We start from the raw sequence: 26,372 nt of genomic DNA, 5'->3' as shown, positions 1-26,372 counted from the left end.
TGGTCTTGCTGACACCTCACAAAGGTCAGCCATCAATAATGCTCTAAATTCGTACAGCTTTCAAGCTGACAGAAGAAAGGGCTCTTTATGGATGTGCTAACGGCAACATAACACCTCAGCTTTAACGCTGCTGATGAAATGCTGTTAATGTGACTGAAGTTATAAGATGACACAAATAATAATCACTCTTACTGAAGCCTTAAACAGTGAAAATGTATCAGAAATGTGCAGTATAGTAAAGAAACTCACTTGAAAATCAAATTCAGACATAGTTTAAACATAAATTTGGCATCTAAAGATGAAAACCCTGCATATAATGTTTTCAATAATTTCCATATTACTAGAAAATTACAACAACTCAAATTTTTGGCTTTGTGTGTGATTCTGTATCAACTCGCTAGACCATGTCTAATGGCCCTCAAAAGGTTTTTAAGAATTTATGAGCAAAAGCTGCTTACTTTCACTTTAGAGTTACACCACATCTGCAGTCTATGTCTCTGTTACACTGAGACCTAAATAGATAAATAGACCAGCCACAACAAAGAGGTATTAAGATAGATAGATAGATAGATAGATAGATATAATGAAAAAAAAATTAAGTCCATTTTGTAAAGTCTGGTGTCAGAGAGGAGGATTATATTATGTGACTGACAAGTCATTAGCCAGTGAGCGTATAAAACAATTAAAACTGACCTGTTTTAATTGTTTTATGGCCTAAAGTCATGCATGAAGAGTGTAGCCACTTTGAGCATCTGTAGCTGCTGGCTTTCTGCTAGATCTCACCTTAGATAATTTATCTAAATTTCAAATGCAGGACCACACCTCGTACACTCCCCTTCTGCTTCTCTGTCTATATATGACGCCCCTGCACTACAAGCTACGAGTTTGTTCTCATTTTTGTTCCTCACCCTCCCTCTCTTTTTCAATTTATTCACTTCTCATAAGTGCATGTGTATCTGCCCATCCCAAGAGCCGACGCTAGTCCCCTCCAAGGCCTTTTCCAAACCGCAAAATAAGTAGCTAGCATTAGCTGATGACACAGAGCTCAAAACTAATATCCAAATATGATCATCAAAAAACCTAGATGGTGCATGCCAAAATGTCAAACTTATGACCAGATGATGTCATAGTGGACATGTGCATCTTTTATATACAGTTTATGGTCAGCACTCAAATAAACCCACACTATCACAGCAGAGTATTTCCTGATAATTAAAAGATTTCGCTGCCAAATAATAATAATAAAAAGTAGAAACAAATGTATCTAGAAGGAAAATACCTACAGCTCACGGTAGGGACATGGTAGCTAAAAGAACTCATTTAAACCTACAAGCATGGTGATGGACAAAATGCTACCAGGACAGCATAGATATAAATCTTAACACAGCTTCAAAGTTATTCCTAACAAACATCTATGAATCATTTCCTATTTAGGCTTCGAGCCTTAGCCTGTGTTATTGTCATGGTCTAACCATTAAAACAAACCGTCAGCACCCCGCCTCATATCTGAGGTCAGTCTATTGTGTGTTTCTGCTGCAGATAGAAGGCAAAGTGACACTTTCCTGTTGGTGAGCCGTACACAGGCCTCCCGTGTGCTGTGTGCTGTGTGTGTCCTCTGCAAACACTGATTGAACCGCGGGCGTTGCCATGGCTACACGCAGACCCAATGAGAAGCTCGCGGTAGACTGTTGCTGAATGAAAATAACAGAGGCCATTTTGCGAACGAAGCCAAGACATCATTCACTAATAACGAAAAACGGAAACGGAGGCAGAGCCGGTCCATTTCTGGACTGACGCCGCTTCTCTTCTCCAGAGTCGCTAGGGTCGGGACTGCGGCGCGGCTCGCGCATGTAGTCGAGAAAGAAAGGCAGGCGGTAACTTAATTGTGCCGCCTTCTCCTTGGAGTGTCTTAAGGAGAGGGGACAGGTTATTTTCACCGCATTGCTGTCCGAGGCCCAGTGACCCCCCGGGAGAGAGGGAGTAGCCTTCAGTCAAGGTTGGCACAACATCCATGCGCGTTGAAAACAGGTGTACAGTTTCATCACACAGTAGCTCCCGAAGCCGCCGTAGCTTCACGGTGTGTGTCACTTCTGCGCCTGTCCGAGGACTTCACTCGTTTTATATGGAAAAGACATGTTATTAGACATGTTTCGGGAATTTGTCCGGTGAGGTGGCAGCTGTGTTAAGGTAAGTACACACTACCAGTTTGTTGTTTAAAAAACACAGGGGGGCTATATATTTATCTCTCCCTCCGCGTCGCTTTTAGCAGCTGCACCAGCAGCAGCAGCAGCACTAGATCTGACCCTCGGCTTAATTTCGTGGTGTTGGAGCTGGTAAACAAGGCTATTTGGGTTGTTTTAACTGCCTTACAAGCAGTTATGACCCTGCAGTTGTAATTGACGAAACTCGAGAAAATGAATTAGCTTATCCGGGATGCGGTCGGGTCGACTCGGTTTCCATTTAAAGTGCATTCCGGTGGACTGGTGTCTCCAGTGCATTAGAGGAAGATGCGGTTGGGACTGGGAGGATGATAAATGACGAAACCACAAGCTTTTAAGCTTTACAAAGAATATTTCTAAAACCGTAAGGACCGACATTATGAGAGCAGTGTGGGAAGAACATGCAGCCTCCTGATAGTTGTAAACATGAACTGAAATATCCACGTTTAACCTAGATCTTAAACGCTTAGGATAATCTCTATTGTTAGCTTGCACTTGTGCATTGGTCAATACAGTTTCCCGTATGTGTAAGAAAAAAGGATATAAGCGTATAGCAGATATTTATTTTCTAACTGGACGAAGAACATATAACTTATTGAGTTTGGTTTTATGATGATAATAGTAACACTGTTACCCTGCAATTCTTTCATTTCATCTTGTGTGTAATATGTAGAGCAATGCTTCTGCGCAGGGCCACCCTACAGTCATCACTGAGTTGCAGTTTTTCCTTATTCCTGCTTCCTGAGTTCACATTCACCTGCCATTAAAGCTTTATCAGTCAGTCTCTATGCAGATAGGAAAACTCATCTGCTGCCTTGCTGTCTGACTTCCTCAAAGCCATTGCTGTCCCAGTTCAAAACAAGCAAACAAAAATAAAACTGATAACACAGCTTTTTCTGTCCAGTCTTCTAACTTGGTTAAACGGATGATGTAATGAGGGGCAACGGATAGTATCCGTAAGATGCATATGAATGCTGGATGAGCAGGGAAAATGGGGATGTGTCCAGGATGCACAGACTGTAACACTATCACTCCGGGAACCGCATACCACTCCCAGTGAGGCCTACCTTTCTACCTGCCTTGTGAGTGTCTTTTGCTGTGTGTGTGTGTGTGTGTGTGTGTGTGTGTGTGTGTGTGTGTGTGTGTGTGTGTGCCTGCCTTAGGCCATACTGGCCGGTGTTTCTGATGTTGTCTTTCTTGTATTTCTGTGACTACACACTTCTGTCTCTGATGAGGAAGCAGCGGGCAGGATGCAGTGTGACGAGCAACAGTTGGCTACTGACTGTTTCGCAGAGGACCAATAACAGGGACTTAAATATACACTCATAATGAGCAATCATAGCATTTTTGATTTGATTAATGGCCAGAGAGCCCAAAACTAAGTGTCTCTGTTGCTAACTCAGTTGCACCTGCTAGTTTAGAGTTACTGGGAGAGAAGCTGTGTGGTGCATGTGTGTCCGAGAGGGAGAGAGAAAGAAAGAGGATCAAGGCAGGTCGTCAGGGAATAGGCGAATGTGATACATTTTCTTCTGAAAGTACAGAATGTAGCAGAGGGGGTTACTATCACAGTGGCCTTTATTTCACTCTATCATTCTCTCACACTCATTTTTAATTTTCCCATGTCTATTCTTTGTTTTGGTGCCCTCTCTTTTTTCATTGTATCCTCTGCTCTGCTTCCTCCTTTATCTCCCCCTCACTGTGCCCTTCTCCAGAGTCTGATGTCATGGCTCAAGTGGTGTTTGAGAAGTGGTGTGCGCCTGCTCCCAGAGCCCATTAACAATGTCCTGTAGCGTGCATCATAAAGTGTCATGCTGGTGACTTTTTTTTTTTTTTTAAATCTCATCTGCTGAGCCACTTTTATCTAAAGAAATCCTCTTTTTTGCACAGTAATCAGTAATTCTTTGTTACTGAACCAGAGATACTTTATTCTGACAAATAAGCAACACATTGTAGCACAAAAAAAGACTTGATACGGTCCTGCATTGGAATCATTTTTGCTTAGTTATCTGGCTGTGCAACAGAGACGGCCCCAAAAAGCTGCTGTCGAGGCCAAATGCTGATTGTGGTGTGCAATGTAGTTGAGTTACCACAAAGACAAAGAAAAGCAAAAAACAACAGAGATGAAAGAAGCATGGATAGGAAACACAAACAATGGCTGTGATGGACAGTTCTGATTCTTTATTAGTCCTACTCCATTGTAGAGACGTTCTAGTAGATCATGACTTGACAGTGGCCAAACCAAAATGACTAACATGAGTGCAAACAAGAGCCCACATTACCGGTTGTTCCACATATTTTTTACACTGCCCCCTGGAGACAGTACACAGCGACAGCACACAGACGCAGGTCAGCCAGCCTCTGTTGCACCTGCGGATGACCATACAGGGACCTTAATCCCACCCAATATAGTTTGCTTAGTGGCAAACTTGTGCATATGTATGTGATGTGTAATAATCAAATGTGTAAAAATGGCAATATCTGATCTTATAAAATGGACTTGAACACATTTTTCTGGCTTTGTGAAAAACCTCTGCATCTATACACTGCTAGGGATGTTCAAATTATACTGTATCTGTAAAATTAAAAGTCTAAAAACTTACACTGCAAGTTGACAAGTATATCTTCACCTGTATTTCCAGCCAAGATCCTTCCCTAATTTAATCCTTGCACGTCAATCCTATTTCAGTCATGAGGCCTTTTAATCTATTTCAGTGGTTGTAAGAACAACCACAGGTTTCTAAATATAAAGGCTAAACACAGAAAGTAATACACAGCCAGCTTTGTTAAACAGCAGAAACACTAAGCCTCTGAGTACACTGAGTGGGCCTGCTATACCTCTGTTACACTTCATGTTATTCAAGTCCTGCCAGGTGCTTTCAAATTATGGTAAATCTAGAAAAGTGGACCAAAAGCCCGTGCAACACCACAGTTACTTGCTGCGGTCACATCCAGCTTGTCATACATCAGATTAAGCCCCTTGTATCCCTATATCATTAGGGGCTGAGGCCTAACCCCACTGACAAAGGGCAAAATGCAGGGCACACCCTCAGCAAGTCACTATACCGTCATAGACAGGGCTACCACATGAGGCAAACATGCACGCTCATACATATGACAATTTTAGAATTATCTACCAACCTAGTATTTGTGTCTTTGAATTGTGAGAGGAAGCTGGAGCAACCTGAACAAAACCCCAAACGGGGACAGGGAGAATGTGCAAACTCATCACGCAAATGCCCCCATCAGACCCCAGCTGGTTCAAATCTAGAATCGTCTTTGAGAGGGCCAACCAGTACAGTACTTGGCCACTCAAAAATGGGCAGATCTGAATGTATGCGTTATACTGAAGGAGCTCACGACACCAGTTATGTAATACATGTAAAAAAAAAAAGTTTGTAGAAAAACAAATATTATTAAACTATTATATCTCTATTAAAGAGCACGCTGCTTTGTGAATATGCTTTTCCTTTTTTGATCTTCAGATTTAAGTGTTTTCCAGTAAGTGACACTTACTACATGCGCAGCTCTTCTGCTTTTTATATCCTACCACTTACTTAACTGGGAATGGCAGGGCCTTGGAGAAGCTGATAATGAATTAGGTGTTGAAACTGTACGGGTGAGAGCATGTCGACACGGCTACTGTAGTCCAGAGTGGCTCATAGGTCAAAGTGTCGGTGCGTTTGAGTGTGAGTTTGTGTCAGTCACTATAAAAATAGTTTGCTTTGGTACTTTAATAAGATCATTACTAAGCTGCTGCTCTGTCCGTTTACTTTAAATTGTCTTTATAAATCATTCTTCCACATGCAGCACTCAGTAGGACACACCTAGAAGAGCCAAAATATGATCTCAAGTAAGGAATGTGGTCAAAAATCTGTTTGCTTTGATGTGTGATGCAGATCCTGCTGCTTGTGTTTGTCATGCCAGGTTACAAGATTAAGTCTATAGTTGATAGCACTTATGATAGAACTTTATTGGTCCCCTGGTGCTGCCCTGATTTTGGCCTCAAGGTTGCATCATTAGCACCTGTCAGTTGTCAGATTTTCACCATACCTCAGTGATCCTTCCCACATGATGAGATGTTTCTGGGGGGGCAACTGCTGTTTGATTATGTATGTTGACACACTGATCGCTGCTGTGGGGCTTTCAGGAACCCTAAAGTCTGAAGCCTAGGTGTTTGGGAGACATAGTTGGAGGAGCGCTACTCGTCACTGGATCCATTCGTGCCCATGTAGACAGGATTTTTACATTATCACTTCATCATCTGCATGATGACAGCAGGCACAGAGAGTGTTGATCAAGACTTAGCTCTGTCCATGTTTGATTTAAAAGATGGCAACAGGTTTGGCAGAGCCTATGAAGCTTTTTTTTTCTCTAATTTATGGCCTTATACTAAAATAGTTGCTGCTCAGCTACTGTAGAGTAAGATAAATACATTTAAAATGACAGCAAACTAAAGAGATCCCCCCACTGTTTGGTGGAAGGTTTGTAGTATGAATCTCATCTGTTTTTGTCATATCTCAGGATTTGGTTTATGGAAGCTAATTAATTTCTTTTGTAGTGGCACCTTGGCTCTGCCCGAGCCTTTACCGCACTTTAATTTGTAAGTTGCGGATTCTTGCGCCTCTTCTGTTTATTGTTGGAAACTTGTTTTAAGTGGATGCGTTGGATGTTGTCCAAATAGCATGTTACACAGTAGCTGCCTGGCTGGTTTTAGGTATCCAGGCTCTAAATATGACATGCTAATAGCAGTAGTTACATCATCATTCTAGGAATAGCAGGGAGTCTGGGGTCTAGAGGTGCTTCTGGCTGACCTCTCTCCTGTGTATATTCGGCCTCTGTGTGCATGTGTGTGGTCATTTTCCAAATATACAGTCCCATATGGATTACAGCGCGGGAAAGATTATTAATGGTACAGGTGAGTGGTCATATAATTTGTATATTTAGAGCCTGGTATGACGTTGACAGTACAAGATGTATTTACATGGATTTAAAAAGGGAAAAGAAAAAGTGCAATTGCATGTCATGTCTATGTGGCTGGATTTTCACATCTCCGAGGGAGCATTCTTGACACAAAGTCAAGCTGACCATAACAAAAAAGGAAAGAAAGAAAATCTCATGTGTGAAGGATTTAAGACTCCTGTCAGTTTCTGTGTGGATGCCGCCACTTTACATAGCCACAAACTGACAACTCTGGCCACTGTGACATAAAACCTGTTAGGAGGAGATGAGTACATTGAGGTTCTCTTACACCCTTCTCACACCTCAGGCGAGCCTAACATCTGAAAGGTGTATCTACCCGATGTAGCATACAGTAGAATCACTCTGCGACTCCTTTGGAATGTATGAATTGTGTGAACGTGTGCTTAGAAGTAGTTTGTCTTCATGGGCATGCGTGCGCTTATACTGCGTGGCATGCATGCAAACATGTGTGTGGCAAAATAGAGATACTCAGGCCTGTCACTTATCCCCCACCCATCCACACCGGGGGGTTACTTTCCAGTCTCAAAGACAAGCATGCCAGAGTCTGAAAATAACCGTATCTGATCACTGCTTCACCCAAACGGGCAACTCTCTTTCCCTGTCACTCCCACTCTTCGACTCAGTCTCTTAACTTTCTCCTCGGTCTGTTGTCTCTGTGCTTCCCAGGCATTGAACGGGGATCTTGGGACTAAAGCTTGAGCGGGAGGAGATACTTGTCCTGAGCAGAGGAGAGAAAGTGGAAGGCACGGGGGGACTTTAAGTCACAACGCCATACGTGACTCTTCTTAGCACTTCTCCAGTCTTTTGGGTTTATGACGGTAAGAGTTACATTTACTTTGCTTGATGGACCATTGCACCTGCACTCTGTTGTCTGCAGTAGGGCAGGATTGCATTTCGCTGGCGTTCACAGGAAAACCATTTTAATTAAAACAAATTTAAATCTGAGTGTGGATATTTTGGATTTAACCTGTCCTAATCCGTGCTATTCAGTATATCTTATACTGTTTTCTTCAAAGACCCTCTTCAAGGCACGCAGATATTGCAGCGCTGTCTACTCGGTTGTCATATGTCTATATTTACTTGTTATGAACACAGATGCTTTAAAAAGATTTAAATTAAAAGAGATCCGAATAGCTTTTACAGCCCAAACACCCAAAGGGAATAGTATTTATCTGTGCTGCCAAAACCAAAAATTATAGCCCAAGAGTAGAATTTTTGTCTTTTGTGACAGTGGACAGAGGAAATGGTGTCAAATAAAAACAGCGGTTTTGACCGCGGTCACCTAAGAAATAGGATCACAAAAAAAGCTTAAAAAAAAGCGTTAACTTCCTGAGCACGACTTTATCAGATTTTTGTGTATTTGTTTGTTTGTAAATATATTTATAAGAACTCCGTAACCTCTTAACTTTTGCTCCAGAATCCTTTCCCTCTTCGGGCCCTTTTACATACTTCAGTCTCTTGTTACAGCCTTTTTTCATGGTTTCTTATTTCCTATTCAACAAAAGCCATGCACCAATTCCTCCATTAGGCCAATCTCAGAGGTGTTGTGGAATGTCACCTTGACCCCTTGGGTACACAGTAAGGGGTGGTTCCCAGCCTCGGTTTGTATCACGGGCGGCTGGATTTGTTTTCTTCCGGATCTCACATACACAGTCACTTTGTGCGTTCCCTGCAAACGTCACAGGGCAACCTCTTTTTTTTTTTTTTTTTTTTTTTCCTCATTCATATGCGTCATTCCAGCCTCATTAAAACTGATTGCAGAGGTCAGCGATACTTTTGTAAAGGTTTTTTGGTTAGATAAATCTTTTTGTTGCTTTTATAAAGTCCACGCTACATTGTAATGAATAGTTTTCTTCTTCAGCTGATGGCATTTGCTTGGTTAGATGTGTGTCATGTGGAGTGACAGTTCTATGAAGCTGGTGTTATTAGAAAAATTAAATGAATCTGGCATGAAATCAGGGATTTTTTTTTTCCTGCAGTATCTGTGTTTAAAATTAAGGATAGAATATTTTGTGGTAGTTATGATTATGAGCTTACCCGGGCTGTTGTTTCAGCCCTTCTTTTCCGCATTCCTGATTACTGGTTGTTTGTTCTAAAGCTGAAATTTTTTTATTTTACTGAATCAAAGCGAATGCAAGGCTCTTATTTGAGGCTCTCATGCAAATATCTAGAATCCTGGAAATAGGAAAAACATCTTTTTCATTCTGTTTGACATTTAAAACTCTGATGTCTGTGTAGAAATACTTAATACATAAACATATAAATGGATACTTGCTGTGTGCTGTCCCTTCTTACAGTTGGCACCAGTAAGCCTCAAAGTAAGCAGTGTCCTTCATGAAGAAGGAAAATGTTTATTTACACATTGTTGAAGCCCTGAAATAATCAGGAACTTTGAGTTTGTGAATATTTTCATGGATAAACTGTCAGTTTTAAGTAGGAATGCCGAATGTTGCATTGATAATAATTTTAAAGCTGCACAAGTTTTTTCTAATGTTCTTGACCAGCTTCGAGGTTAAAAGGTCACGGCTAATGGCATTAAATATAGCGCCTCTTCTAATCAAGTTCCTCTTATCTTCATGCTCGACACTTAACACTGGTACCTGGGGAATCCAGACTATGCATGGGGAATTTAATCTTGGGCACAACAGATAGCCCTGCCGCTTCAGCGTACCTCCTGTCTCAAATCAAAAAATATATTTTTGAACTGTTTGTCTTAACAAAGTCTTAGACGTAAACACTTTGTTTTACATATTGTAATTTGGAATTTCTTTTTGTTGTCATCTCTCTGACGTGTTTGCATATTTTCAGGATACATTTCTTTACCTCGTCACACTTTGTCGCCCTCGAGATGGCCGTGTTTACTCGTAGCATGTGGAAAAACTAACTTCTGCATCCTCTGCAAACACAAAGGAAAATATTGCTTTTATGAAGTCCACACCAAGTTGTAATGAATAGTTTTCATCGGCTGATGGTATTTGTAGTTCAAACATCATATTTTAAACTCAAAACGTTTCAGATTCCAAGCTGAACAACAGTTGTTCTTCCTTCACTCAGAAAGCTGGAGCTTGACTATTACATTACGTCAAAATGACAAGTCAGGAAACGCTCAAGCTTCATCTTTGAAATTGCTTTGACATTTAGCCTAATGTCACACTGTCCTCTCATTTGCTCACTCTATTATCTTCTCGTAGCTCTGCCTATATTAGCTTGTTGTGTGGGCTGCAGTCTGAATAATAGTTTTCAAGCTTTTGTTAGATATCTTTGTGTGTGTTGTGCTTATTCTTAAGGAGCCGGCATGAAACTGTGGCAGCTCTAAATGTATTGTTGAGCGGGGCTGCTCAGATGTGTCCTCGGGCAGCTTTTGGCACAGAGCTTACATAATGCAACTAATATAATTTTCCATTTTCAGTAGGATGCCATTTATTTTGCACTTCCTTCACTAAACACAACACAATAGGAAGGTTTTCTCTTCATCTCTTGATTTTATTAGATTTCTATGCACTTTTTTTTTTTTTTTTTTTAATTGCTCTCTCCTTACACACAGAGCACATCATAAATTCTGTATAGGAAGACTGAGATAACAAACCCACCAAGTGTCACATCCAATTCATTCTTTTTCTCCCATATCCCCGACTCAAAGTACCAGGGATTGTGTTACATAATTGCATTAGTGCTCTCGGGCCAATGGCTGTGCTCGTTAGCGTCGTTGTGATGCAATCTGGAGAACACACTCTCTGTTGTTTGCCGTATGGGCAGTGAGTGGGCACGCAGGGTCAGTGTGTTGACCTCCCCTGTCCATTCTTACAGCCAGAGGGGAGGGGGGTCCGCTAATGAGTGGCAAGGTTGAGCAAACAAGGCTGATAACAGAGACTTTGTTGCAAGTGGTTGTTGTTCAACTACTGGCAGTAATGTGCTGGTAGAACAGTAACATGGCACCGACAAAACATTCCTGCATCTAACAACAAATACTTTAGTGCTTTTGTGAGAGGCTTAAACTGTGTTCTGCTTGAGGATTGAAGCTGTTCGTTTTGTACTTTAGAAAGGTTTCGTTTTTTTTAAAGGAATCATTAAAGACCATTTATTCAGATTTAGTGGTATGGACGGGTATTTAACATACTTCTAACAGGCTGGAGTGCGGGGCCTAAACTGTTTCATGGTTCGAGTAATCCGCTTTTCTAAAGTGAATTGCAGGTCAGAAGTTTCTTAAGGTATGTAGGAAAGGCAGCATGCTGAAACAATAGCACCTCAATCATATGAATGGGACATGACCGGCATATTACCAGGAATCATTGTGATGTGGCCATTAAAGGATTTTTAACACCGCTGCTCAGCAGAGATTTTGACACATGCCTCTGTGTTAAAGTGCTTAAAATCACCGTGACATGGATTACTCATCGCTTTCTGAATGTAATATTTAAATCTGACTTTGTTGCCACCATTATGGGAGGTTATATTTTTCATTACTTTGTTAGGACATTTGTGTGGCTGAATGATGCCAAGATACTTGGAGTTTTAAATTACGCATAGACAAAAACTTGTTTTTTTATGTTCTTCATTATTTGAAAAAGGAAAAGGTTACAAGCTCTTAACGCTTCCTCTGCAGCTTTATTAAAAGGCTTATAAACTATTTCAATGTTTACTTTTATTAACATTTGTTGGGCTAACGTGGCTACAGTGTCCATTTAAAGCACAGTGGGCAATTCTTTTTACTGTTTTGATTCTTTCGTTTCTTTTACCACAATCCCACACTCCCCACATTTTTACCGCAAAAATGCAACACTGAAGAAAAAAAAAAAAATTGGCTCAGTTTCAGTAATTAAGGAATGAAGCAATGCTAAATCCTGCCTTTTTTGGAGGGGTTGTTGTCCCCGTCGGTTTGGTTTCAGTCTCGTCATGTCTTGACTGAGATTTATGTTGAATCTCCCGGGACCTTCTGTTTCCCTGTTTAAAAAAGGAGTTTGTTTTCTCTGATTCCTCCTAGATAGGTTTTCCAGATTTCTCTGTTTGCTGTTGTTATATCAGCGTAAAATGCACTGGCCTGGCTGTTACTGATGCTGACTGTGTAGCATCCCTACAGGTAATACGCAGAGCACACATTCCAACTCGTGTCCATTAATATTTCTGCTGCAGTATTTTGTTTGTTTTTTGCTTCTTCTTTTTCTCACTGAAGCTTGTAACAAGCATTTTGAACATTGATAAAGCTGTTTTAACATTTTGCAATATGCTGAGTATTGCAATAACATAAACTGTGATTCATCACCTTTTTTCAACTGCGAAGTATGTTCAGAAAGTTGTACTTTATCTTATTGGATAAGAAAGATATTGACAAACTTGTCTCACATCTATTATTTTTTTGCATTAAAATCAGATCAGAGTGGTTGTGAGTGTACAACGCCCTCAAGTTCTGGGTAGTCACCACGGGTTATGTGGCAGAACGTGGGGAAAATTCAATACAATCACCAGGCTGCCTCTGACTTTTGGTGACGTACGGAGGCCGCTGTCATATTTTACTTGTGTGACTGCGCCGTTAACTTGTTCTAAATTAAAAGGGTAACTTTGTTAAGCTAAGTGTGTCCAGTGTTTGTTTTTGTTTTTTTGTTTGTTTTGTATGTTTGTTGTTGTTGCAAAATATTTCAATGCTCTGTTGTATCAAACATTTTCCCCACCCTTAGAGTGCAGTCGGGCACATCAGCTGGTCTCCCCAGAAAATAAAGAGTAACAATAAAATTGGTTTGTTTGATTTACGCAACTTATGTGCACAAATCTCAACTGTAAACAGACAAGAAGTCAAAGAAGACATTGCTGCAGTTATATTTTGTCAAAACAGAGGCCCAAAATATCAAAGTCACTTTATATGGAGAGGCATGCCCAGCCTCACCTTCAAGTAAGCAGCAACAGCCAAACCAAGCTGGACATAAAGTTGACATATAGCTGTTCTGTTTTTCTGACATCATACGGATGATGAATCCGGGCAGCTCTGAGTCTGTTGTTCTCAGTTCTGTGTAAAATACAGAGATTTAATATACTGCATATGCTACCTATTAAATGTATTGATTACTCATAGTCCAATAAAGCTATCATATACAGTGGTCTTAGTGCATTGATTTACATATTTTTTTTCCTCAAGACCAATTGATCATTTAAAGAGTAGGTACAGTTTCAGTCAGCCAGAGTTTACATTGGTTTAACTATGGCCTTTATGTTGATGTAAATGTAATTAAAGCTGCCATTGAAGCAGGCTGGCTTCGTGTTTTGCAGGACTGTGTGCACACAGAGTTTCTGGTTGTATATGAAACACAAAGGTGTGGTCAGTGCAACTGTTTGTTTTGGTCTCAGATGTTCCTCCAGTGGGACATTCAGGGTCATATGCAACACTTTTAACAGATTTGCTACAAATTTTAATCTGTGAGTGCATCTTAGTGAGTGACCACTTCAGTACCAGGACCTTTGAGGCTGATGTCCCCTCATCACTAATGACCATTCACTCTCACCTGGTGATTTTCCCCCATACACACTCTTCTGCATAATCTTGAACAGCAAAGTATTGTTTTTATAATTATTTTTTTTCAATGCAGTTATAGCTTATAAGAAAACACCATCAGTTGTAATAAGGTCCGTTTAGCAGGCACATGATATTGAAAATTGCTTCTCTCAGCTCTTTAAGTACTCCCCCTAAAAGATGGTGGCATGTTTATTCTTAAGACTCTTGTTTTGTTTATGTCAAAGCAGTCAGTGACTAATGGTATCCTGACGAACGCTTTTTGAGGGCATATCTTTATTTTTCACAGCATCCTAGCTAAGTGACTGTTGTTGTTTTGTTTTGTTTTGTTTTTGTTAATACTGGCAAAGACACTTGTTCCTTCCGGTCTTTGGTGGTCCAGCTTTGTTGTGCTGTCTCCGCTCAGATTTTATGAGATAATTAAAACAGCGCTCAGATTACACATGGAATTTCCCATACATGTACTCAAACTTATCAGTTGTTTTCAGAAGGACATTTGTGTCAACACGTGATTGATCAAGTCAACAATATTAAAAGTCTTCCTGTTTAAGCTTACCATGTGATGAAGGGAAGGAAAATTAAGAAAACGGCTCATGGTGAGAAGCTCAGATTAGCAAAAATGTTTTTCTAGTACTGACACAAAACAACGCAAACTTCCTCTTACAGTAACAGTCTCTTGTCTGTAAATAAAGTTTATAAAGTTTAAGCCCTATTAGTCCAATAATGTAAACCAGGTAGGTCTCAGAGGGCCACATGGCAGACTAACGAGACTTGATGGCCCCGATACTGGACATCACAGCTTTCTGCAGCTTCTACCTCTGAGTTGTATATTTGCTGTCCCACAGCTATTACACTCAGTAATTATATACACACTGGTCTCCAGAGTGGCCAACCGATGTCTAAATTACAGTCGGTGGAAAAACCACGGCAAAGTAAAAAAAAAAAAATGTCTCGAAAGAAACTTGACATACCAACATGCTTCGGCCTTTAAAAAGTAGTACAAGAATCCAAAACATCTTGCTGGAAAACAAAGTCCTCTTCTTTATTATTGAGTATTTATTTAAGGTTTTAAGGTTTTGAGAGCTGACAGAGTATCAGATGTTTGGTCTGTCTGCATTTATTTCCAGGCTTCCTTTTCAAGCAACACAGTAAGCATTTTAGGGGAGTATTTGCAGGATTATTTTGGAAACTTTCTTTCAAATAGAGTGAGGCACATGCTAAAAAGCTACTAATGGTCTATCCCAGGCTTTAGACGGGGTTGCTAGATTGTATTTAAAAGCTTTAAAAAGCTCTATATTGACAAGCAGGCAGAGTTGAACCGAGGTGTTGAGCCCAGAGCGTTTTACTTCCAGTGTGTAGCCTTAATATTACACCACGGCCACAGCTGCTGTGTCGCCGCTGATCTGTCCCCAAGAAACATGATGCTGTTTATAATCTGACCATCATTTGGACGCCGACAGCCTGCGACGCCAGACCCATGATTTACCCCTGGGTGCTTGTGTGTGTGTGTGTGTGTGCGTGCGTGCGTGTGTGTGTGTGTGTGTGTGTATGTGTGCGTGTTTGTTTCTGAGAGCAAGATTTATGAGGACACAGGGTATGAGGGTGAGGATTAGGTCTTGAGGGACAGAAAGTATCCCATGTTGTCTTCATGCACTCCCACAAATATTAGGATTTTATTTGCCAACCAAAATTAGCTGTGTTTGGAAGAATGAAGCAGTGAATATGGATAAACTAATCAAAGACATGGTGCTTGAAGGTTATGTCAAGAAGAATACAGATTAAAAAAGAATTTGTCAGTAAACGTTACTTCATGATGAAAAACATTCTGATCCCATCTCTTATTGGGTGATAAGCAGGATACCTCTTGTAATTTAATTTATCTATTTAATGTACTCTTGTTTCGTTCCATCTCAGGGTGAGTTTGCTTATATAACTGCTTTACTGTGGGTCTACCCTGCTCTGAAGCAGATGGACACAGGGCTGAGCAGAGGAAAGTGTAGTAAAAATAATATTGTGTAACTGTAAGTGATAAAAGATTCAGCACTCAAAATCTCAAAGCCAGGGCAAAATATCTATAAGTTATGATAATAAAGATCTGTGGCCAAAATAAAAACCCTTACCTGATTTATATTTGGCCCACCTCAACTTGTTACACACCTCTCGAGCATTTTGAGCTCACTGTGTACCTGCTACATTTTATCCCTTTGCACTTGTGCCTCTGCAGTGCATGCTGAATCTCCCCCATTGTCAAAGTGACTACCCTTCAGCTGGATTTTGAATTTTGGAAAGTGGTTGAAGTTGCAGGCAGCAAAGATTGGCAACTAGTCCAGGTGGTGAGTGAAGGTTGTGTTTGTGTGGCTAGAAAACACAGTTATAGTACAGCTGACGGTCTCAGCCTTGGGGTCGAGGAGATGATGCAGCTGAAAACTGCTTCTGCATCGCTGTTCTCATCAATGATGATGCTCCTTACAGTCAAGTGAGGAGCATTATCAGGCCAAAAGGGTGATCTAAAAGGACAACCTTATTGGGTGACTGGCCAAATCAGGTAAGGCCTCAGTCACACTGGCTTGGGCCATTTGGCAACCCCCTGGCAACCTCTGGTTGCTGTAGTCTATTCCCCCAGTGTTGGCTGGAGGCATCTGGCTGATGCCTGATAAAAATCAGTTGAAAAGAGGTTGTTGCACAGATGCCACTCATCTACAAACACTCGCCGTCTACTCTCCAAGCTGAGAAACTTTTCAAGGTCCAACACAATCTGGAAACAAAGAATGTTTGCCTTCATAGTAAAAGTTGTTCATAACTGCTGCAACCAACACGTTTCAAAACATTTACTATGAAGGAAAGTAGTCTCCATCCCCCGTTTGCATCACACTTCTTAGTTTTACTATTGCTTAGCAAGTAGTTTGTTACTATTTGTAGAAGATTCTGTGTCTTCAATTGGGAACCAAAGCAATCACAAGAAGGTTTGTCGTGCAGCACTGTATACCCCTGCAACCAAATCGACTGTCAACAGGCTCCCACGACACACTTTTCCCTAGTGACTAGTGGTTACCAGGGGTCTCCAGTCTCTACGCCTGCGTCAATTGATTTCACAGCAGATGCTAGCAACTGTCTGCTAACTGATCAGGGATTATACATTTTTCCCTCAGGCGGGTAGTTTCCTGATGGTCTTTAGCCCCGAATGAGTTTAAGCTCTGTGTGACTGGGGCCCAAGACAGTTTCATCACACCTTGTGCATTTCTTAAAACCATTACAAGCAATCAAATAGAATCTGCTGACAGGAAAATAAAGTCCCTGTGATGGTAGATGTGTTTCACTATGTTTTGTATTACAAGTTAATGGTTGTAGCTGCATGTTTTTTGTCTTTTGTTTGTTATGTGTACATAACCTACTTAGTTGTAAATGAAATGGTTCTGAGAGGCTGGTGCTGTAGTTACTTGTATAGTTAGCAGCAATAAATGTTTCTTAGTTACTTCAAACTTAGTCTGTCATTAAAACTATTTTGTATTTATCTCCTTGTTAAGACTGGAGTTGTGAGTATGGTCTAATACAGTATGTACTAAAATGCTGGGTCATCCATCTCGTGCCACTCTTTACTGGGGACAACTGCTAAGGCAGTTTACACATTTATGTCTGAATACAATTGCATACCGTCCCCCAAATAAGCACCAGTAAATGACAGCTGTAATTATCAGGACTTCACATGCGTGCAAAGAGGCCCTAAGCTGTCACAGTGTTGAAACAAATGTCTGGTGATACATGTGTCTTGTCGGTGAATATAATCTGTTTCATCCTTTTTAACAAACTGGCAACATACAGCTATGGGGCATATAGCCCAAACATCTGTGCATTTCTCTCCTCAGCTCTAAAAATAGAAAGATAAAAAAAACAGAGTTAAACAGAATTAGGCAGTGTTAGCGATGTGAGTCTTGTTTCTTTGTAAAACCGGTGTGCTGTTTGCTTGTCAGTTGTAATGATTCTTTGCCTTTGATTTGTGTCCTTTTCCTGTCACTCATATATCCAATAGTTTATTTTTTTTTTAAAATGGCTACGGTTATGTAGCTGTGTAAATATGATATATTTTTTATATAGTTTCTATAGTTTTTTAGAAATCATTTATTGCTGTTTCTCAGTGAAAAATGATCTATTCCATGTTTACAAAATACTATCATGCACCCAGCCTGCCATAATTAGTGAGCACACTAAAAACTAATCACAGTCATATGCTTGGTTGCAGTAAAGCAGGTACCTCGCTACAGTTTTGTGTTTTAACACCAGAATCTCCAAAATCTGCTTTTGAGGTTTTACCCTCAAGAAGATCTATTTGAGGTCTTGGATTTGAAACTCTATTCAAACAGTTTAAATCTCTTTCTAAAATACTTTGTATTTTGTTTTGTTTTTTAGGAAAGTGTGTGCCCCTGCTGTCGATCAGTAAGAAGTGCTCTTCAATATGAATACAGGTACAGTATATATCCAAAAACAAGTACAGAGTGCAGCGTTTACAGGATCGTTGGGAAGTCCCCCATCCACCTGTCCAATCCATGTCTTGCTTTTGTTTGGAAAAGTTAAAATAATTTTGTCATGTGGGTTTATCAGCCATGACGGTGTACTCGCTTTTACTACAAAACAGTGTCTTATATAAGACTTCAGGTTATAAGTGTAAAATTGATTCATCTATGAGAAAAATGGGAGAAATATAACAAGAAAGAGCATGTTTTACATTTCTGCCTGTCGTCATGTCATGATCATAAAATCATTAGTTTGGGATTTTTTTAAATTTATTTTTTGGTAATAACCCAATTCAGAATCACGTTGATTTAAAAACAACTAATGTCTCACTGTATCTCTTGTAAATATTTAGGTTAGTGGAAGCTAATGCAGTAAATCATATTGACTTTGATTTGTTCACTTTTGCAGTTCTCGTGTTTGCACAGCTTTTTCCTAATTTTCTATTGAGTGCCAGTAAAAATCAGCTACTTGAAATGCATGTGCTTTGCCTCCAAATCTGCCTTTGTTTGCAATATTGTTACTGTAATTATTATCTTTCCGGCTGAATGCATTTGTTTATGGCAGTATGCGCACAAGCATGTGCATGTATGCTTCAGCTTTTGCTTCTATGATCATCTGCCTGGCTGTGATTTCTCAGATAGCGGAGGATATGCTCGCAAATGTGTGGCCTTGTCACTCATGCTCTCTCCCATGAAGAGGGTCCAGAGCTCACCAAATCTAGCCACAGGTACTAACACTCACAAACATACAAATGAACATAACTATTTCCCAAAATAACCCAAATAAAAGGCCGCTGCAAGTGTTGGCTGAGCCAAACTGTCGGTCAAGGACATGAGGTACATCTAAGTGGCTTGTTGTTGTTGAAAATCCTGTTATGGCTTGAACATATTTGAAATACTTTGAAATAGGCTGTGGCTGCCTCGGTATGCTTAAGCAATGTTTGGATTGTGGATGCTATTTTTTCCTAATCGGTTCATTGTGTAATTCTTTCATTTCCTTTTGTTCATTTCCTTCTTTTGCTTCCTTCACTCATTCGTCATATTTGTATCTAAGTGCTGTTATTCTTTTGCTTCTTCTTTGTAGAAGTGATATTATGTTCTCACATCCCACAATGTCTTCTCCCTGTCTATGTGTATATTACCTTAATGTTTTTAAAGGGTTTTTTTAATATATGTTTCTTTTTTTGGTTAGGCATTACACGGTTTCCTTGACCTAAGCTAAATTATCCTCAGATCCTGTGTGTACAGAAAATGGCATCGTTAATGAAATTAATGTTACACTAGATTCACCACAGAGTACTATTGTTTGTGAGTTCAGTGTTAAATTAGATTACAGTTATTTGATTGTCTTTTTAGTCACAGGAAGCAAGTTCAGTCACTGAAGCAAATGCTGATATTTTTTTATGCCAGGAGTTTGAAATGCAGAAAAAAATCATTTTGGCATAGATTTTGATATTACAGTTTGATAACTGTCCCTATAGAGTCTCGATTTCTTTGATTTCCTTTTAGATAATTTTAAGTTCACTCAAAGACATTTTTAGGTTATCTCACATATTTTCCTAAAGCTCCAACTTGCCTTTCTTGAAGTGGCTCATAGTGGATTTTAACGTTTGCTTTAGATGATGCTCCTGTTACAGCGTGAAGCGTGAAAATTGCTTCAGGAATTAGTTTTCTGTCTCTATCCTTTAAGCTGACGGGAAAGCAACCTCAAGAGGAAACCCACAGACACGTTGTAGCATGCAGGGGGGGGGAAATCATTAGCTGTTAAAAATGCAGTAGAGTAATTAGTAATTGGTAATTAGGTGTGAATTGTATCTTGATGTTTAAGAGCTTTTTAAAAATGTTTGCACAGTAGGTGTATATTGGAGTTTGTTACAGAGATGAATGTAAGGAACACTCAGCCATGTTGCTTATTATTGCTGTGTCCTTTTTTCCCCAGGGAGTGATTCTCACTCATCGGACTTGGGTAAGTGCCTGATGCTTTTGGTGATTTCTGGTGGACAATCCTAACACTGCTGTAAAACATCCCACATGATCCCAGCAAACTTGGTCAGAAAACATTAGTAATGGTAAAATTACTAAATTTATCTTCAGATTCTTGGCGGTCACACAGCGCAACAGACGGCCTTAAAAACGGAGATGCTAGCAGCTCATCGCTTGCTGCCAAAGGCTTTCGCAGCGTCAGACCCAATCTGCAGGACAAAAAGTCCCCCTCACAGGTGAAACATCATTCACAGTACACTGACAGACACTCACGCATTTATTTCTCTGTTGTTGCTATTTAAAATTTAATTACAAGTGTAATTTCATGATGTGATGTGCTTCTGTTGGCTTTTGAGTGTCTGAGTGGGGAAAAAAGTTATTTTTAACGTCATTAGGAATTTGGATAATATACATATATTGTTGCTGTATTCTGAAACAAGTATTTTAAACTTTCTGATCTCATGCTTTGTGCTGATGATTTTTTTTTCTGCTTTGTTTTTCTTTTTTGCTGTTTGAACTTACATTGGTTGCCACTTTCTAATTGGCTAACAAGGATATCAGTCCATTGCCATTGCCACCCCCCAGAAAAGAGAGTTTTCACTTCTCGCCTGCAGGCACTAATCCTCAAAATTACAGTTCCCTTATTGGCCTGGCTAATGATTTGAGTCCTGGAATGCTAACAATCACTAAAAATGAGCAAGCAGTCTTGAAAGAGTCCTACACTGTAAGAAGCACATCATCCTACTCATACTCAGAAACCAGTGCAAACACAGTCCAGCAGCTGAATGAGTCCGTTGTCTCGAATGACACAAGCAATGCTAATACAAAAGAACGTAAGGTGTCTTCCCTTACACTAACCCCTGTCACCATCCCTGACCCTCCTGCACACCTCAATTCTTGTGTTGATCCCCAACATAAGACCCAAACCACAGGGTCCCCTCCACCCACTTCCTCACCTCCACAAAGAAGTCCCATCCTATCTCAACCCGTGACACAGACAGCTTCAATTTCTGTCCGCTTGGACAAAGAGAATAAAAAAAATCCTGCTTCATCTAAGACAAACTCCAAAGTGGAACTCAAGGTCTCAGATCAAATGGCAGCTCCATCCCAGGTGGAGATGACGAAGCCTCCTCCTGCAATTCCACCAAGGCCCTCTCCTGCAAAACTGTTGGTACATAACTGACTACAGACCGGTACAGCAGAGCAAAATACACAGTTGTGTTCATTTAAAGGTCACTTTAATCCAGACACTGGGTTTAGGTCTTGGTGACATCAAGACTGATTAAAGGGTAACACACCAACTGCATCATGTCACTTGGTTGCAGTAGGTCCCCAGAAATAACAGAAGTAGTCAAGCTACTATTACAGTGATGGCCCAAATTCTAAACTAGCTTCTTTTCTTGTATGTTGAGTCTGACTGTGGCATTCTGTTAAAGCAGATATACCGTAGGGGTTTTAATGCATGTCTTCTACTTGTGTGTGTTGCCCTTTAGTTCATTCTTGTTCTTGATAATACCTTCCACTGAACCAAACAGTGATTCTACATTTGTGTGAACTTGTACTGCATTTTAACCAAGTGTATAATATGTTGTACACCACAGTTAATTACCATGTAATCTGGTGCTTTTTCTGTAAAGTGTGAATTAACAAAACATCTTCAGTTTCCAGCATTAATGCGTTCAGAAGAGGGTGCTGCAGCTTTATGACACAGTGTGGTTTCACAACAGTAATTCACCTGTTGTCACATGTTATTTTTACACATCCCTTTTGACACCATGTCTAATAAATTATATCACTAAGCACTCTCCTCCTTTCCTCCTTTTCCAATGAATTACCTTTTATTCCAACCTCAGGGGCCTCCCTCGCCTGACCCCACAGCACGGCACTCCCCCTATCGCTACCACAGCTCAGAGTCACTTGACTACCTGTCAGGTCTAATGCCCAAGGCACTATCACCCACTCCATATGTCCCAAGTGGAGCTGGTGGCACAGCTGGTGCGGCCAGCGGGCCAAGCCACGGCGCAGTCAGCAGTGTGAGCTGTGCCTCGCCCTCGGCTTCCCCCGTTACCGTGTCAGCTCTCAGCCACTACTCGACATCCACGGTCGGTCTGCTGGACGAGCTGCAGATCTGTAGCCTGGACTCGCCTGTCGCCTCACCCACGCCATCGCCCACTCTGAGCCATGTCTCTACCTACACGCCCACTGCTGGCCGTGATGATGTGCTAACAACCTCTGTGGCCTCCTCTGCTGCAGCAGCCACTTTCACTAATGTAATTATCCAAGTCACCTCTATAACATACATCATTACCAAGAACAGTGGGTTCCCACGCTCCCTCCACTCATTTTGATGGCTGAATCAGAACTCTACAAAGTGTGTGATCACTACCAATTTTTAACTTTCACTAACTGTTATCTACACCCTACCTGTCAGATACTGAAATTAAATCCAGCCCTCTTCGTTCCCTTATTATGTTACTGTCTGTACTCATTCAAACATGTCTATGCGTGTCTATATTTCTCCTTCTTTTGTCGTTTTTGCCATCGTGTGCTATTACACTGTTTCTTAAGGCCAGTTCATATCAAAAATTCATGATGCAATGAAGTGATTTTTCTAAGGTGAAGGTGCAGTACTCTGCTGGAAGCCATTAGCTATGGGTTATTAGCGTCTAAAAAGACTGAACTCCTGCTGTTTTTCTTTTTTTTTTTTTAGCACTGCAGCATGTGTTTGGACTGTAATTATGTGCTCATTATATTACACTGCAAATAGACATATTCTACTTTATTGTTTCTCTATGTTATGCTAGGAGAACATACATGTGTATGCTGTGTTTGCAGTTATGCAAGTATGATATTGAAAGCAGTAGATTTCATTTTGGTAAACTTGTTTCTTAGTATTTTAATCCAATTTTTGCCTTTGGGGAGAGCATGCAGTGCTTTGCAAATGTATGTAACTACACTGCTAATCGCTATGTGGATAACAAGTGTTTGCAAAAGTATTCTAAATACAGAATTCTTCTAACCTTTTTTTCAATGAGATATACAGTGTTACCATGAGAAGTTAATTAGTCATTTTTGTTGTTTCTTCCTGTTAAAAGGGAGTTTTTCCTTCCCACTGTTACAAAGTTTTTGGTCATAGGGGGGTTGTCTGATATTGGGGTTTTCTCTATTATTGTAGGGTCCCTACCTTACAGTATGAAACACATTGAGGCACATTGGCGCTTTATAAATAACACTTTATCTTTCTGCTATAAGACCACTATGACTAAAATATCATATTGGCCTTTCTTTATTCAGTATATTAAAAAAATCATATTCTAATAAGTAGCTTTAATTAGTATTCTCTGTGTAAGTGGCTTAGGTTCAAGTGAGATTGCCTGCCTGTAGTACCCTATGTATAAAAATAATAATAAGTGTGTTTGTGTGTGTTTTTGTTTTTTACATAATTTTATACTATTCATATGACAACATAATAGCATTATAAGCCAAGCACGCTTAAAAAAAGCAATTCATTTTTTTAGTCAGTCTTTCTTTGGGTTAGCTGAGTCGAAGATGATGGTGCTCTGGCTCTGTAGTACCTCCCTCTTGTTTCACCATGAATCTTTGGTGTGAACAGGCAAACTTTAAAACTGAAATGCAGTGCTGTGAAAAAGTATTCGCCCTTCATGAGTTCATAGATCTTCGCTTAGTTCTCACACGTTTCATAAAATATAACTATGCCACCCACAGCAGCAAGTATAACTGTCAATGATCTGTGTCAAATCGCTATGAAGGAATGTTGTCCCACTCTTTGAAGAATTGTTTCAGTTTAGCAGCTTTGCGGGGTTTCCAGCATGAACAACCTGTATAAGGTCATGCCAGAAAGTCTCAATGAGATTAAAGTCCAGACTTTGCCTTTTGGTTTGGTTTGGTTTGGTTTGTTGGTTTTCTTTTGTATCCAAGTCTTGGGGATCATCAAGATGTTTTCTGGTAAATGTGAGACAGTCGCTCTGTTCTTTTCGGTCAGCAGTGGTTTGCTCGTTGGAACTCTCCCATGGATGCCATTTTTTTTTCTCTTAGTAAATTAAATCATCATTTAAAAACTGCATTGCTTTTACATGGGTTATCTTTTCTAATGTCAAAATTTGTTTTATGATCTGAATCGTTTAAGAGGGAGAAATTTGGGGAAAAAACAAAACTATGAAATCAGGAAGGGGGTAAATGGTTTTCACAGCACTGTACAGACTTTTTATCCTTTTTCAGTTAATGTAACTTCTTCCTGTGGCATATTGAATGGGAAGAAGCATCCCATTGTAAAGATATCATGTCCACTATCTTGTTTATGTCAGATGTTTGTTAACTAATTAATGAGATGTGTGTGAATGTGAATGGGCTTACTGTCTCTGTTTTAGTCTTTTGTTTTTTTCTTTTTTCATGTATTTTATGTACACTGTGACGTGTTTCAGTGAGTGACCCTTCCCCCCACTAACTGTCTTTATGTTTTAGTAATTTCAGATTCACAACTTACTGTGAATCCACGTTCACTGTATGTTCACATGTCCATCCACTCTTAATCAGAACTGGTTCTTTTACCCGCTCTGATTGGAACAATGTGATGACTAATGTTGGATGGTAAGACTTTGTAATAGCCATTGCTAATAAACCACAAATTGATTGTTAATTAATCTTTACTAAGCGGTTAATTTACTATAAACAAACAATGATTTGTTTTAGTGTTAATGAAGTTATAAGTTAGATTTAGTAGCTGTTACATTATGATGTCACCAACACAAGCACCATTTTATAAACTTCTGTTATGTGTTTATTGCAAAACCGCATTAGCATTTCGGTAATGATTAACCTGCCTGTTTTCACTCCCGGGGGATTAAATGCTGCTGTTTATTCAACTGTGCAGGTGTCTCACATGTATGCACAAGGTGTCCTTTAGCCTTGGTCTTATATTGGTTCCTTGAATATTTACCCAAACCACAATCTTTTCATAAACATATGCAGTATTTTGAGGGCCTGCACCAAACCAAACAACAAATGTAAACAGCAAGTGACAATAAAACTACACACCGACACAGACTTCACTGTCCAGGTTCCCAACTCTTATGATTTTTAGTCCACTAGTATCCATCCTTAGCAATGGTTATTATAAAGTGTTATCTGGCGGCTAATCCTTTTGTTTCCACATTTATAAAAAATATATATATATATATTATGTTAAGCCAATGTTATAGAGCTTTACAACCGTAAGTAGTGTAGGTTTTGTCTGCTGTTGGTGATTTTCTTACACTCCCTGTTTCTGGGTTTTGGGTCGCTCCTAGGGCCAGGTTCTTTCTCACGCAATGAATGGAAGTACTAGCCATCCACATAGGCCGCTGTCTCCCCCGTCATATCCTCCACCTCCTGTCTCACTCCACACGGGGCTTCAGAGACAGAGCAGGAGTTCAGGTGAGTCACTGATCTGTGGTGATATATGACATGCCTAAAAAGATTGAAAGACATTAGACTTAAGACTACACAAGCACATGCAGAAAATAGAACCTAAGTTCAGTCAGATAATTGAACTGAAACCTCTCACAGAGGAGCAAACGTTACATCATTGCTTACATCATTGTAAATGTAAAAGGATCTTTACAGTGTAACTGTAAACGTTAAGATGCTAAGTAAGGTGTACAGTGGGGCAAAAAAGTATTTAGTCAGCCACCGATTGTGCAAGTTCCCCCACCTAAAATGATGACAGAGGTCAGTAATTTGCAGCAGAGGTACACTTCAACTGTGAGAGACAGAATGTGAAAAAAAAATCCATGAATCCACACGGTAGGATTTGTGAAGAATTTATTCGTAAATCAGGGTGGAAAATAAGTATTTGGTCAATAACAAAAATACAACTCAATACTTTGTAACATAACCTTTGTTGGCAATAACAGAGGTCAAACGTTTACTATAGGTCTTTACCAGGTTTGCACACACAGTAGCTGGTATTTTGGCCCATTCCTCCATGCAGATCTTCTCGAGAGCAGTGATGTTTTGGGGCTGTCGCCGAGCAACACGGACTTTCAACTCCCGCCACAGATTTTCTATGGGGTTGAGGTCTGGAGACTGGCTAGGCCACTCCAGGACTTTCAAATGCTTCTTACGGAGCCACTCCTTTGTTGCCCGGGCGGTGTGTTTTGGATCATTGTCATGTTGGAAGACCCA

General features: G+C 40.1%; 1 protein-coding gene across 3 annotated transcripts in view; it reads left to right on the top strand.

Moving 5' to 3' along the window:
* Positions 1 to 942: 942 nt before the first annotated feature.
* The window catches only part of LOC120728693 (sorbin and SH3 domain-containing protein 2-like), a 51,125-nt gene continuing 25,695 nt past the window's right edge, over positions 943 to 26,372 (top strand). The window contains exons 1-9 of one of the 3 annotated variants that reach the window (XM_040023757.1): positions 950 to 2,187; positions 7,866 to 8,017; positions 18,103 to 18,158; positions 18,845 to 18,934; positions 20,146 to 20,172; positions 20,301 to 20,425; positions 20,743 to 21,360; positions 22,043 to 22,459; positions 25,496 to 25,622. In XM_040023757.1, coding sequence (XP_039879691.1) covers positions 18,149 to 18,158; positions 18,845 to 18,934; positions 20,146 to 20,172; positions 20,301 to 20,425; positions 20,743 to 21,360; positions 22,043 to 22,459; positions 25,496 to 25,622 — 1,414 coding nt within the window. In that variant the 5' untranslated portion in view covers positions 950 to 2,187; positions 7,866 to 8,017; positions 18,103 to 18,148. Of the gene's footprint in view, positions 2,188 to 7,865; positions 8,018 to 18,102; positions 18,159 to 18,844; positions 18,935 to 20,145; positions 20,173 to 20,300; positions 20,426 to 20,742; positions 21,361 to 22,042; positions 22,460 to 25,495; positions 25,623 to 26,372 lie in introns of all 3 variants that reach the window. The other 2 variants (XM_040023755.1, XM_040023756.1) reach the window with 2 other exon arrangements.

Source organism: Simochromis diagramma, unplaced genomic scaffold, assembly GCF_900408965.1.
Source record: "Simochromis diagramma unplaced genomic scaffold, fSimDia1.1 OVJJ01000302.1, whole genome shotgun sequence".
Lineage (NCBI taxonomy): Eukaryota > Metazoa > Chordata > Actinopteri > Cichliformes > Cichlidae > Simochromis > Simochromis diagramma.
This window is presented reverse-complemented; position numbering and strand designations above follow the sequence as displayed.